Source organism: Saccopteryx bilineata, chromosome 1 (genome assembly GCF_036850765.1).
Source record: "Saccopteryx bilineata isolate mSacBil1 chromosome 1, mSacBil1_pri_phased_curated, whole genome shotgun sequence".
NCBI lineage: Eukaryota > Metazoa > Chordata > Mammalia > Chiroptera > Emballonuridae > Saccopteryx > Saccopteryx bilineata.
The window spans coordinates 216,566,440-216,581,043 of record NC_089490.1 but is presented as its reverse complement, the minus strand read 5'-3'; the positions used below and the strand labels follow the sequence as shown (position 1 = coordinate 216,581,043).

Below are 14,604 nucleotides of genomic sequence, written 5' to 3'. Positions count from 1 at the left end.
TTGGTACATATAAGAGCATGCCTGAGACCCAAACCTAGACACTGTGCGTGTACTCAGACTTTTAGAGGGTGGTCATTCTGAAGGAAGACACACAAACTCTACAAGAAAACTTCAGGAATGACCCTTACTAAGTCACAAGGGCCTGATTGTTCCTATGCTGCTCAGAAACTTGGTTTTTTTCTTGAAAATATATTTAGCTAAAATCTGCTCTGTGCCATTAGATTTTGCACTGTACTTATTTGGCCTTTGTAACTCAATTTTTGTCATGAGGAGTGAAGTCAAAAGGAGCAAGAAGTGAAATCCTTAAGTTCGTGCATTAAGATTGTGAGGTTGCATGGAGGAGGAGCTGGGCTTGGAGAGTTTTTCCGAGGAAGTTGTGGGCTGTGGAAGGAATTCTAGTTAAGAATGAGGTTTAAATCTGATTTTCAGGCTTGGTTGCACTGAGCCATGTACTTAATACAAAGTATTTGTGGTCATAAGCCCACTTTAATGTGAGGGAAATGTGAAGGGCAGAAATATGCTGCCAATATTGACTTATTATGACAATATCAAAAGAAAAATCTCCATCAGACTTTAAACTCCGAAGGCTTTGCCAGGAAAAAGAGGGTGTGGTAAACTAGAAGGATGAGAGTATAAAGTGCATTTCTAGAGCTGAAACGTTTTCAGTGTGCAAATATGCATCCCTCTAAAAACGTTGAAGGGTTTGTACTCAGACTTGGGTGATGAAAATGCAGGCAGCTCCTCTTGGGAAAAGTCATTCAGAAATAAATATGAGAGGAAACAAACCTGTAAGTATTGTACTTAAAAATGTTGGCAAGTGACAGTTTTCCTTTGTTTGGTGTCTGGCTAATACCCACAGGCCTGCTCATCATCTAAAGCCCATGCCATATAAGGGCCAACTGTTACTGGTAAGAAAGATGTGGCCAAGTTCATTTAGTACTCTTAATTCCTTAACTGAGTGCCACGTTGAGCTGTTTCTGAATTTGTATATCCCATGTGATTTAAAAACAAACGTAACTGTTCACTGTGGTACCTGCCTGCCCTTCCAGACCAAATTAGCCCTGTTTTTCAGAAATGAACTCAACTTTGCAAAAGGGGCAGAGAGTACACTTATGCCTCTGACCAACCTCAGCACAGGTGGCAGAAAGACAGAGACACTAATTTGAGGAGAGGCACATGGAACATTGTCCAGGCTGTATTTTTGCCTGTAGTGGCTCTGTGGTTTAGGGAGTTTAAAGTGTACTCCCTAACCTGGCAAAAGGTTGGCACCAAAGTGGAGCTGGTGCTCTCATGCCCACGAGGAGGGCTATTCATGGAGGAGGGCTGGTGCCCAGGCACAAAAGGTGATGGATAAGGACAAGTGGTAGGTGACCGCTGGGTAGGCTACTGGACAGATCAGCCCTGACAAATGCCCCAGGTTTGTCCTAAAGGGCATTAAATTAGATCAACTAGGGCACTTGGTCCCTCCCCACTTGATCTGTCTTCTGATATGGTCCAGGGCCACATAGAATAAAGAGTGCTCCCTAGCGCCCTCCAGTTCCCTACTGACTATCAGTAAATAAATTCCTGCTGTTGCTAAACCTCGAGTTGGCTATGTGAAAAGTAGCTGGATTTTTATGGACTTGGATTATATGCCTCAGGGCATATATTTGAAACTGGGTTTGTTCTGTCTGCAGTGTGGTGTGGCCTGCCTCCTGACCCACAATCACACCAGCCTCAGATTGTGTCCCCTTTTAGCTACCATGAGGACCAAGGACATTGCCAGTTTCTTTGAATACCACTCCCCCATTGCCAGTAACATTTTTGTATTTTACATGGCAGCATTTTAAGTGAGATTGTGCAAATATAGCTTCCAAATGTGACCATCACCTAGTCATTCTTATGCATTGCAGGACCAATGACTAGAGATTTGATTGTGTATTGATGGTCATAGCTCTTGGTGGCCGTGAGTATGGCCCGGGCTCAGTGCACACACTGTGGTTGATTACCTCTGTGATAGTGCCACTCTGCATAGGACGGGTGCATCTGTGTGCTCGTATTTGCTTCTCTGTCACAAAGGGAGAGGACCAGGGCCTAGATTACCCCTGCTGGATGGCTACCCTGATGCAGAGGGGGGCTGGCTGTCTTGCATTGAAGCCGGGAGGGAACCTATCATTTCTTTCAGTTCTTATGTCCTTGGGAATCAGTTGAGCAAGTATTTCTCAAAACCAGTTATGTTAAAAACTAGAGGCATTTTAGCTTAGAGGTGCTTAGCCTTTCCGTAAATCTTCATCTGCTCCTTTAAAAATGCCCCATGGGAACATATGATCTCAGTACAGCTTCAGGGCAAGGCCACCAGCTCCTGCTGTCCCCCATCATCTCTCCTGTCCACCCTCAGAGTGCTTCTGCCTTAGCAAAAGCAGAGATGCACAGAGCCCCATCCCTGGAACCCAGTCCTGGCCACACAGCCACAAGGCAGCAAGGCATTGCCCTCGAGGATGTGGTCCTCCCCCTGGGAAATGAGTAGCTCTCAAGGTTTCTCAGGCACAGACACAGACATTGATCAGGTGCCTGGTAGAACATTAATGCATGTTTGCAAATAGATGCTTTTAACAGTGTGGTGTGGCCTCTTGTTTTTAGATTGCTGCTTTCTTCCCCCAGCGGTAAAGTTTGGGGTATGGCTACTTTGGGAGATGGAAAGTTTGCATTTTAGAAGGGTTTAGAGATCACCCTAGTCTGCTTCTGGTGCTTCGTGTGTGATCAAGGAAGGAAAAAAAACCCCACTGAATTTTTAGGAATGTGTTGCACTCTGCCCCCTGCCCCCCCTTCCAAAGTCCTTGCTACCGATGTAGTAGGATCTGAGTGTGTTGGGGAGAGTTGGTTATAGGGTTCTGAGCTCTGGCCATATTCTCCATTCCATATGGGCCATAAGCAGGTGACCCTGGAAATTGGGCACTTGGTGTATAAATATATATACTACTCTCAAAAATCAGGGGGGATATTTTATTGCTTCATAATTATTTTGAAATATCCCCTAATTTTTGTGACCTACCTCTTCCAAGTTCAGTGTAATGCAGATGGGTCTGGGTAGGAGCAGCCCGACCTGGATTTTGCGTGCAGTAATGCAGAGTATTGAGGCTCTGGAACCTGACAATTCTGCCCTCTCTTCAACAGCGCAGTATGACCAGCTGCTCTTGTAAATGTCCCCAACTGCATCTCCTCCTGCAGGAATCCAAGGACTCATTGGCACTCTCTTACTGCTTGTGGCCTTCACATCCTTTTCTGGGGCTGAGGCCTGGCCTCCCTGACTCCGCACACCTGTGGCACTGCCTGAGGCTGCTCTTCCTTGGCAGGACTCTGAAGGACCCTTGCTCCCGGGGCGGCCCCTGGGTGTCAGTGTGGAATCCCTTGCGCCAGCTCACCTGGCTGCATCCACTCGCCTGCAAAGCACCTGCCTCCCAGCCAGCCCCCATGTTTGTTTTTCTGAAACAAACTAAGTTATTACAACATTTATAAAATGATGTTCCTGTTGATTACTGTGAAAATTCGCAAACAATGCAGAAGCAGCATTAGAAAGCAGTTACTAATATCCTTCCAGGACTTTCCTCCAGTATGAAATCTTGGTCACATCTGAGTGTGGCTGGATCTTTGGCTTCCCGATGGAGGAAGGCCCGTGAGGTCTCCTCTTCTTTCAGCCTCGGCAGCTCGTCCTTTTCCTTGAGGGAGAAAAACTAAAAGGAAATTTGAGAGTTCCTTTTCGATATTATGGACTTGTCTTTTTAAGGGAGGTGGAATGTACAACTATGGTTCCCACCTCTGTCTGGCAGAGTTGTGTGTTTTTTAGAAAAGATGACAGAGTGGACGTGGCTTTTTGTGTCCCTGACCTTGGGTTCTGAGCCCTGGCCCCGGACAGGAGTTAAAGATGTGGCTTGGCGTCCAGATCCAGTTGCACAGGCTGCAGGGGGGAGGGGGGGGCAGCTGCTGGCCTGCCCCGAGGCTCCCTTCACACTGATGGTCTTTGGCCGGAAGCAGCACCTGGCAGGTGCTTTGCTTGCTCCCTGGGACTCCCTGGAGAAATGGGGTTGAACTACCTGAGCCCTGAGAGCTAAGGCAGCAACACACGCCCCCTCCCTGGCTCCTGTGGCTGCCAGGGAACAGGTTTGGCAGAGAAATTAAGTGACTAGTTCACTGGCACGCAGGGAGGGACAGAGTTGAAAGCAAGCTGACTGGTCTGGAGTCACTCTTTCATTGACAGGAGTCACTTGATACTCTAAGCAAGAGATTTCCCTTAGTTCTGGAAAAAATATCCAACTTTCAAAAATATACATGAAAACCAGACCTGTTCAAACTTCCTACTTGTGTTTCTGTTAATTTCCTTAGACTTCTCCCCCACTGCCCCCTGGGCTCCCCTGTCACCACAGTGGCTCCACTTCGCTGCTGTGGTCTGTGCAGGCTGGTTCAGAGTCTGTGTTCCTGGTAGAAGCTGCCAGCAGCTCAGTCCCAGCCGCTGCTCTGCTGCTGGAAGTGCAGTTCTGTACTCATTTTTGGAAGCCCTCTGATCAGCAGAGTTAAATATACGACACATCAAAAGAGAAAATCATCGACTTCATAAATAATGTAAATGGTATTAGTCCCTAAGAATGAGCAGTTGGTAAGAGCATATTTTAATGATTCTTCTTCCCTGCTCACCACTCCTTTTTATTTTTTAGTAGACTTAATTTTTTAAAGCGGTTTTAGGTTCACAGTAAAATTGAGCAGAAAGTGGAGAGTTTCTATACACCCCCTGTCTGAGCACAGCTCCACCACGACCAGTACCTCCTACCGGAGGGTACCATTGTTGCAGCTGATGAACCCTCACCAAGACATCGTTGTCCCCCAAGTCCATATATATTAGGTTCACTCATGGTGTCGTACAGTCAGTGGCTTTGGACAAATGGACAATGACAGGTATCCACCATGATAGTATCAAACAGAGTATTTCACTGCCCTGAGCATCCTCTGTGCTCTGCCTGTCCATCTCCCTCCCTCAACCCCTGGCAACCACTGATCCTTTTATTCTTTCCATTGTTTTGCCTTTTCCGGAATGTGATAGTTGGAATCATACAGTATGTGGCCTTTCAGATTGGCTTCTTTCACTTAGTAATATGCATGTAAGGTTCTTCCATCTCTCTTCCATAGGCAGACTATTGTCTTGATAGCTCACTTCTTTTTAGTGATGAATAATACTCCATTATTTGATGTACCACAATTTATCCATTCACTTACCAAAACACATCTGTTGTTCCCAAGTTTTGGCGATTACGAATAAAGCAGCTATAAACGTCACTATGCAGGCTTTTGTTGTGGACTGAATATCAGAGAATATGATTACCACCCACACGAAGAATGTGCTCCCTGCTGGATGTGCCAGGAGGCCCAGGCCACCTGTCCTCAGTCAAGGATGACAGTCAGCAATGTAGGGGAGTGTCTGTCCCATTCCACAGGCTCTGCCTTATTTCTAATTTCTCTAGCGTATGGTATTTTACAGTTGAAATCTTCCCTTTAAGCCAAGATGCTACCATCTGTCAACCAGAAACAGGAGTATAGTGACAATTTATAGTTCCAGTGAGCACCTTGCCATGTACCTGGATCTTCATGCTGTTTCTGAATCACTAAAGAAAAATCCAGTCCATTTCATGGTTGGGTTTTTAACTTTTAGAAGCTCAGCCCTCCTGGTGAGAGATGAGATTTAACAGACAAAGCACCACATCTGAGTCTAATGGATAGAGTGTTGACTGTTTATGGTTCCATACCTATTATATAGGTCAGCAGCAGTTGTCATAGTTTTTCTTTAGTCTTTGAATGCCAAGAAAAATAAAAGAAACTTTAGCTATGGTTCTCATTATTCTGGAACCTTGCTGCATGCTAGGAGACTGTTTACTTGCGGTATTGATCATACTAATGCCACAGACATGGTTTCCCTGCTCCAGAGTGGGTGTGTGAGAGCAGCCTAGACCAGGGCTGGTTTAGGAGAGGTCCCTATTTGGGGATGATGAAGACCATCTAGTAATATTGATCCAGGGCACCTCTGCATGGGGCGTGGCCTGGGCAGACAGAGGTAGACCCTCAGCCCTGGTGGTCAGCAAGCACAGCCTGAGTGGCCATGTGGCTAGGTGTTCCCAGTGTGAAGAAGGAGTCAGCATCTTTTGAAAGACTGACCTGCCCAGTGGACTAAGGTATGCTGCCCAGTGGAACGGCTACATAAGAATTATCTAGGGATAATATCTAGGGTTTTGTGAAACTAAGTTCGGTAGGACCCACAGGTTCTGCCTCTTGAAATAGTACTCTCGGCAGTTCAGATCTGCAGCCACACCTGGGAACTGTGAGGCCAGGGGACCTCTTCCAAAAGTCTTGAATCTGGTGTCCTGGACAGTCCAGTGTGAACCCAAGTCCAGTAAGGACCTGAAAAGAGCCATACCCTCTAGATACCTGTGTGTCCTAGAGAGGGCATCTGCAGGGAGGCGCAGTTTGTTCGGGCTGATTACAGAAGGGCCCTGAGGGACACACAGTGCAGACAGACGTCCGCAGGTGCTGCCTCTGTTCCACATGCTTGAGACGCAGCAGTAACACCCATTGGGCCCTAAAACCGGAAAGAAAGTTATAAAAAAAAAAGAAATGCTCAGTAATCTCTAATCAAGCTCATCAAAAGGAAAAGTGAATATTTATACAGTTTCACCACATTTGAAATCAATGTTCAGTCCAGAGGTCTCTCTTTTTTTTTTAAAGGGTAGATGACACAAGATAACATGTATTTATTTTTTATTTATTTTTTTACAGAGAGAGAGAGAGAGTCAGAGAGAGGGACAGACAGACAGGAACGAAGAGAGATGAGAAGCATCAATCATCAGTTTTTCGTTGCAACACCTTAGTTGTTCATTGATTGCTTTCCTCATATGTGCCTTGACCGTGGGCCTTCAGCAGACTGAGTAACCCCTTGCTCGAGCCAGCAACCTTGGGTCCAAGCTGGTAAGCTGGTGAGCTTTGCTCAAGCCAGATGAGCCCGCGCTCAAGCTGGCAACCTCTGGGTCTCGAACCTGAGTCTTCCGCATCCCAGTCCAATGCTCTATCCACTGCGCCACCGCCTGGTTAGGCCAGAATCTCTCTCTTTAGAATACTTTTGGAAAAGTCGTGACTTTTACACAGAAATCATAGCCAAAATTATAGAGGAATTACTTGTAACCAAATCATTTCAAAAGCAAAATTGCCAAAGTGCTTTAAAAATTGAATTGCAGAAGTTGTATTTAATGCAGATTGTGGGTATACTGGCTGCAGCAGAGGTGTGGTGGAAATGGGGGAGGCAGGAAAGCAGCCCTGCATTGTAGCACTTGCTGGGTTGCCCATCAAGCCCCAGGTGATGTCCTGACTCAGAGCCACCCAGAGGTGCCGTGTGTGACACCACTGTGTAGTGTCAGATGTACTCTTCATCTTGCGGAAGCAGCAGATGCAAACAACCTCAGGAGCATGGATGATCACAAAATGTATTATTAGTTAAGAAATGATGAGCTTTGACTATTTATTACCTTTGTGGCGTTTCTTTCCAGGGGTACATACTTTTTTGAAAATATGTTTTCGGCCTGACCTGTGGTGGCGCAGTGGATAAAGCATCGACCTGGAAATGCTGAGGTCGCCAGTTCAAAACCCTGGGCTGGCCTGGTCAAGGCACATATGGGAGTTGATGCTTCCAGCTCCTCCCCCCTTTCTCTCTCTCTGTCTCTCCTCTCTCTCTCTCCCTCTGTCTCTCCCTCTCCTCTCTAAAAAAAAAAAAAAAAAAAAAAAGAATAAATTTTAAAAAAAATTTTAAAAAAAGAAAAAATGTTTTCATTTTTTAGAGCAGTTTTAGGTTCTTTGCAAAACAGTAGAAAGTATAGAGAATTCTGATCTACCTCCCCCCCTCCATAGAGGCACAGACTCCCCCACTATCGGCCTCCCCAACCTGAGTGGTGCCTCTGTCACAGTGGGTGAACCCACAGTGACACCAGCAGTATTTCCCAGAATCTATGGTTTACGTTGGGTTTCCTCTTGGTAGTAAATACTCTATGGATTTGAGAGAAGTACCCATGATTATAGTATGGTACAGTGTATCCCTCTGCCCTTAAAAATGCTCTGTGCGGACATGAACAGACACTTCTCCCAGGAAGAGATACAAATGGCCAACAGATATATGAAAAGATGCTCAGCTTCATTAGTTATTAGAGAAATGCAAATCAAAACTACAATGAGATACCACCTCACCCCTGTTAGATTAGTTATTATCAACAAGACGGGTAATAGCAAATGTTGGAGAGGCTGTGGAGAAAAAGGAACCCTCATTCACTGTTGGTGAGACTGTAAAGTAGTACAACCATTATGGAGGAAAGTATGGTGGTTCCTCAAAAAACTGCAAATAGAACTACCTTATGACCCAGCAATCCCTCTACTGGGTATATACCCCAAAACCTCAGAAACATTGATACGTGAAGACACATGTAGCCCCATGTTCATTGCAGCACTGTTCACAGTGGCCAAGACATGGAAACAACCAAAAAGCCCTTCAATAGAAGACTGGATAAAGAAGATGTGGCACATATACACTATGGAATACTACTCAGCCATAAGAAATGATGACATCAGATCATTTACAGCAAAATGGTGGGATCTTGATAACATTATAAGGAGTGAAATAAGTAAATCAGAAAAAAACAAGAACTACATGATTCCATACATTGGTGGAACATAAAAATGAGACTAAGAGACATGGACAAGAGTGTGGTGGTTACCAGGGGTGGGGGGAGGGAGGACATGGGAGGGAGGGAGGGAGAGAGTTAGGGGGAGGGGGAGGGGCACAGAGAACTAGATAGAGGGTGGCGGAGGACAATCTGACTTTGGGCGAGGGGTACGCAACGTAAGTTAATGACAAAATAACCTAGACATGTTTTCTTTGAATATATGTACCCTGATTTATTAATGTCATCCCATTACCATTAATAAAAATTTATTTAAAAAAAAAAAATGCTCTGTGCTCTGCCTCCCTTTAACTCCTGGCCACCACTGGTCTTTTTACTGCCTCTGTAATTTGACCTTTTCCAGAGTGTGATAAAGTTGGAATTAGACAGGATGTAGCCTTTTCAGACTTTTTTTTATTGTGGTAAAATATACATAACAAACTATACCATTTTAACCATTTTTATGTGTACATTTAGTGCTTTGCCAACAATGCCACAGTCATTGATGAATGGGTACAGGCCTACTTCCGCTCACCACTGGTTGCAGCCTCCAAAAGTAAAAATGTCTGGGCCCAGAAAGATCTTAAACTCCCTGGGATCTGTTTTTATCAAGTAATAGAGGCGTAAATGCTGGAAATTCCTGCAAATATGCATTCTAAGGGTGTGAGCAGGGAATATCTATTCTCACTTTTAAGAAAATACTGTTTCTTTTAAGAAGTGAAGTGACATTGCGTTGGGTGAACATGTCCCAGACAAGGCCTCTGGACAGTTAGGAAAGATACTTGCCATGTGTCCATCCTAGGTCATTAGAGTCACATGGGGGCCCCCAGAGCCTGCCACGTGCACACTGGCATCTGATACTTGGCCAGAGCTGTGTCTCCCATGGCCCTCTATGACTTGCTCTCTGGTTTTTGTCCTGTACTGTGCTTCAGAGAAGGAACTGTGTCCAGAGATTCGGTGTTGTCTCTGGTTGGGACGTCTCCTGTGGAACGGAATTTAACACTGAAGATGACCACTCTGGCCAAGAGCAGACATATTTGGCGGCTTAGTTTCAGATCTTTGGCGCCAGGGAGGCAGGTGGGAGAGCCTTCAAAGGAACCCTACAGAAAACACATGTGATTGTCCACAAACATGTGCCCAACCATGTTTTGGTTGCCTATTTATGGTTACGTACCATAAACAGATTAGAAGAAAGAAAGCAGTATGTGTGTGTACACTGCAGTTCTGATGGCACTTTGCATCCTGCTTCCCGGAGAGCCTGTTCCCGCCTCCTATGCTTTTTGTGGCTGGGGTGTGCGGCCAGTGGCTGACATCAGAGCTTCAATCACATTTTTGTTTGGCATGTTTATTTTTGTTAAGTGTTTTATTATTTTTTATGAGCTCAGAATTGCAGAAACCTAAGGAATTTGCCCCTTGACTCAGTTTCTTGCTGGAGCAAACAAAAGATTATTGACTTGACACCAAATTGGGGAGAAATCACAGAGTGACCCTCTCTCTGTGTCTGACCTTCTTGGCATGTCTGCTCATATGGGCTGCTGTGACCACTGGGGATGGCTGGTTTACCAGGTCCCAGACTGCATCTTTGTTGCTTAGCTTGAATTCATTCACCTTCCAAGGCCAAAATTCTTATTTTAACCTTTGCAGATTTCAAAGAGACTCAGGTTGCATTATTATTATTATTATTATTATTATTATTTTAAGTGAGAGTAGGGGAGTAGAGACAGACTCCTGCGTGCACCCCTACTGGGATCCATCCTACAACCCTGTCTGGGGCCGATGCTTGAATCTACCGAGCTATCCTCAGTGCTAGGGCCTACACTTGAACCAATTGAGCCACTGGCTGTGGGACGGGAAGAGAGAGAGAAGGGGGAGAGGAAGGAGAAGAGAATCAGATGGTTGCTTCTCCTGTGTTCCCTGACTGGTGATTGAACCCTGGACATCCACACATCAGGCCAATGCTCTATCCACTGAGCCAACCAGCCAGGGCCACATAATATTTTGAAGAGGAATCATGTTACATGATAAGAGGAGTTCAGCTCCAGTGTGCTCTGTTCTTGGCCAGCACTCTTGTGTCCTTTCCTGCCTGTACACACTTCCTCTGTCCACTAAGGTGGCCCTTGGGCTGTCCCACCTCTGGCTAGAGGAACACACTGGTCCAGTGACATCCCTTTACTTTTTGTCAAGTCCAAATCAACATTAAATGATGCTTACATTGCATCATCCGCCTTCATTTTTCCCAGCTGACAACAAAGCTCATCTAGTTTTATTACTTCTGAGAGGAACTTACGGGGTCCTGAGATCATAAAACGGTAGTGACCTTAGGTCATGTAGCTCAACTGCCCTCCCCCCACCCCCACCACACACACACAGGGACAGGATGCAGGAGCCCACAGCCTCTGCTGGTCACAAAGTTTAGCTCACATTCCTCCAGGCAGCCCATTTCCATTTTTGGAGGGACAGAGTTTGTAAATTGAAAATAACTTAGGTTTAACTGAAATTCCAAATGGGAGGGCAGTGGCCCAGCTCCCTTACATTTTTAAAGTTTTGCCTGACAACCACAAGAGATAGCACACATGCAGACAAGAGGGTAGGTTAGGTGGGAACTATGAAGGAAGTAGGCGTGTCTGCAGGACGGGTTTGTCTCATAGAGGGGGAAGAGTCAGTGAACCTAACTCTGGGGCAGGGAGAACCTCTGGAAAGTGGGGAGACATAATTTACCTGGGGTGCTTTATGAAAGAACAGTCTCAACGTAAAATATTTTATCTTATTACAGTTTGTCTCACCCAATATATCCCAACTTTTGGTGTAGAAAATATGCCGCCCAATATAAGCTGGGCACAGATGGGACATTTGCTAGCACAGGAAGATAGCTGGTGGGTTAGAGGGGTCACCAAGGAAAAGCCATTTTCCTGTCATTGTTTAGCTCAGGGAGCAGACATAATGGATCCAAGGTCACATTCTCAATGACTGTTCCACAGGGCTCTTTCCATCATGTTCTACTTGGTGAGGGTGTGGAGTGTTATCAGAATTCTCGTTATATTTAGGCACTTGCATTAAATTGGTGTTTTCATCATTGATTTTGTTGATTGATGCCTTTCAGATCTCTGGTAGGCATATGGGAGGAGGAGGGGCTCAGATGTATCAGCTAATGGCAGACCGTTGCTGGTGTTCTTTTATTATGTTACCCCATTTAGTCCTCACAGCAACCATGCAAGGGGAGAATGATTCTCCTTTGACAAACATGGAAACTGAGGCTCAAAAGGCTAATCATCTTCCTGTGGCCCCTTGGTTCATCATTCTGAGTCCTGAACCCTAAAGCCCCCTTCCCCTTCTATTCAACATCCCTACCATCGAGTCCATCATGGGGCCTCCTAGGCCATCACGGATCTCTGTCTGGCCAGGGAGGAGCTTGCCTGGCAGCCTCAGCTGGAAAGGTAGGGTCCAGCCCGACTGTGAAGGTCAGCACATTCTCTGTAGAGCATCAAAACATCAGGCTTATGTCCAGCCAGAAGTAAGAATTTGTCCTCAATTTTTGTTCCCTCAAGGCCATGGGGGGATGTTTGCATGGGTGTTCAGGTTTGGATTTCAGATTTCTTAAATTTTCATTTCAGGACATAACTTGGCAAGATGAGCATTCTGCCCCTTTCTCCTGGGAAACAAGGGTAAGTTGGATTAAATTTAGATTTGCTTGTCCTTTAAAAAAGATTTGAGTTATATGTTTTTCTTATGATGAACTTTGAAGGCAGTGGCCCCACTGTTGGTGGAAAAGGAGGAAGGTGGGGAGGGGCTGGTGATGAGTTAGCACACTGCTGTGTGATGTCTGGGGCCCAGGCTCAGCCTGTCGGCCATTCTCTGCTTCTGCTCCCGCCCAGCAGCACTTGGTGCCTTGGTGGGGATGCTTCATAAGGCAAAGCTGGGAGTGGAGCTTTTAAAAAATTATTTTTAGGTTGGGGAGGAGAAGGTAACAGCTGCTTTTCTTAAAATGAAATCAGAAGGCAACAGGGACAGGAAGTTGATTCAGGAGAGACAGTGGCAAAGACAAGATTGTATATCCAATGCAAATGCCTGGAAGAGTCAGCTCTAAGGTGCAAGAGTCCGGAGGGTGAGGGAGAAAGGAAGATGCACTTTTTACCATCTGGAGTGGAAATCGCCAGCGATGCACATGTGCATGGATTAGCTGATTCAACCCAAGGTGATCGCCAACGCTTACTCTGGTCTCCCAGGCGATCACAATTTATTATTGTTGTTGGCAGGGTTGCCTATGAGTATCCAGCTTGATTGATCTTTATTCATTCCCACATCCTCCCTGGTTGCCCTAGTAGAAGTGCATTCATAAGCAGCAAAATGACCAGAAGGCAGTGTCTCTCACCAAGGAAAAGGAGGAAAAAGCCCAGGACTCTCTGAATTCTAGAACACTCAGTGCTGTGTGGTGGAGGGTTCTTTGCATAACAGAGACCATGAGGAGGACTTCAAGCCTGGAATAGGGCTTAGGCTTCCAGTCAGCTCGGGGCTCCTGGGCACGAGTTGAAGGGGAGGATTCTCTTGTTGGTTTTTCTCTTGTTTCCAGTTTCTCATCTCAGTAGAAATGGGCATCCAGGGCACTTTAGAGCAGGGTGGGGGTGGGTCTGAGTGGGGCGAAGCAACGAGAATCTGCAAGAGGTCCTCACATGGGAGCTTGTGTCTTAAAATGAAATATTGGATGAGGGTTTAGCTGGGTAAGGACAGCTGGCATTGTTGCACAGAGTTAGCATTTACATAATAATAATATAAATATTATAAATCATAAGAAGTGATTGCTGACTGCCTGCAGCGAAGTGAGTGGCCTTGGGATAAAGAGGTGTGTGAAAGTTGAGGCGATCCTCACGTCTGGTTCAGAGGTGGTTTGAGAGGACACGGTGCTTTGAGAGTATGCAGACGAATGTGTTCCCCTTGTGAGCACAGGTGTCTCTGCCTTTAGTGGATTGCTCTGCTGGGACCCACACAGCTTAAAAACAAAGGTGCAAACATACACATCCTGCGTGGTTTTTTTTTATCTTTTTTTTTTTTTTTTAAGTGAGAAGAGGGGAGATAGAGAGACAGACTTCTGCATGTGCTCCCTGGGATCTACCCAGAAACCCTGTCTGGGGCCCATGCTTGAGTCAACAGAGCTATTTTTAGTGCCTGAGGCTAATGTGCTCCAGTGGAGCCATCATTAGCGCCAGGGGGCCATGAACCAATCAAGCTACTGACTACAAGAGGGTAAGAGGGAGAGAAGAAAGGATTGAGGAAGAGGGAGAGAAGCAGATGGTCACTTTCTTGTGTGCTCTGACCATGGAATTGAACCCAGGATGTCCATATACTAGGCCAAAGCTCCACTGAGCCAGCTGGCCAGGACCATGCTATTTTTTTATTTCCACTGTAGCTTAGAAACCTAGCTCCATGTAGAGGCAGAATGAGGGACAGTGGGTATCTGGAAGCTGGAGTCCCCCTAGGGATCTGGATGCTAGTTGAAGGAGTGGCTGATGGGGAGGGGAAGAAGCGATGAAGGATGTCAGGGAGCAGCCTGGAATGACTACAACTCCTAAATCCAGCAGAAAATCCTTGTCTGGTGCCACGTAAAGTAGGCAATCACATTGGCGTTCAGCCATGGTCTTTGATTTCCTTTTGTATGGACCCTCTGAATGGGTAACTGAGAGGACAGGCCCTGTAGGTGAGATCTAGGGGTAACAGGCAAACAGGTGCTCAGCTGCGGGAGTGGCAGCCTTGGTGCAGCGACCCAGGAAGCAGCACAGGTCCTGGGCTGGGCAGGCCCTCTGTCTGATTTCACAGCGATGGAGACACAGAGAAGTCAGAACCGTACTGAACATGTATATCCTAAGGCCTAAGTCCATCGTTTGCCCCATGA

General features: G+C 46.0%; 1 protein-coding gene across 3 annotated transcripts in view; it reads left to right on the top strand.

The window, feature by feature from the left end:
* C1H1orf198 (chromosome 1 C1orf198 homolog) overlaps nucleotides 1-14,604 on the top strand; it is a 37,796-nt gene that overhangs the window by 1,377 nt on the left and 21,815 nt on the right. For all 3 annotated transcript variants that reach the window (XM_066235842.1, XM_066235834.1, XM_066235827.1), the window contains exon 2: nucleotides 12,332-12,382. In XM_066235842.1, coding sequence (XP_066091939.1) covers nucleotides 12,332-12,382 — 51 coding nt within the window. The remainder of the gene's footprint in view (nucleotides 1-12,331; nucleotides 12,383-14,604) is intronic.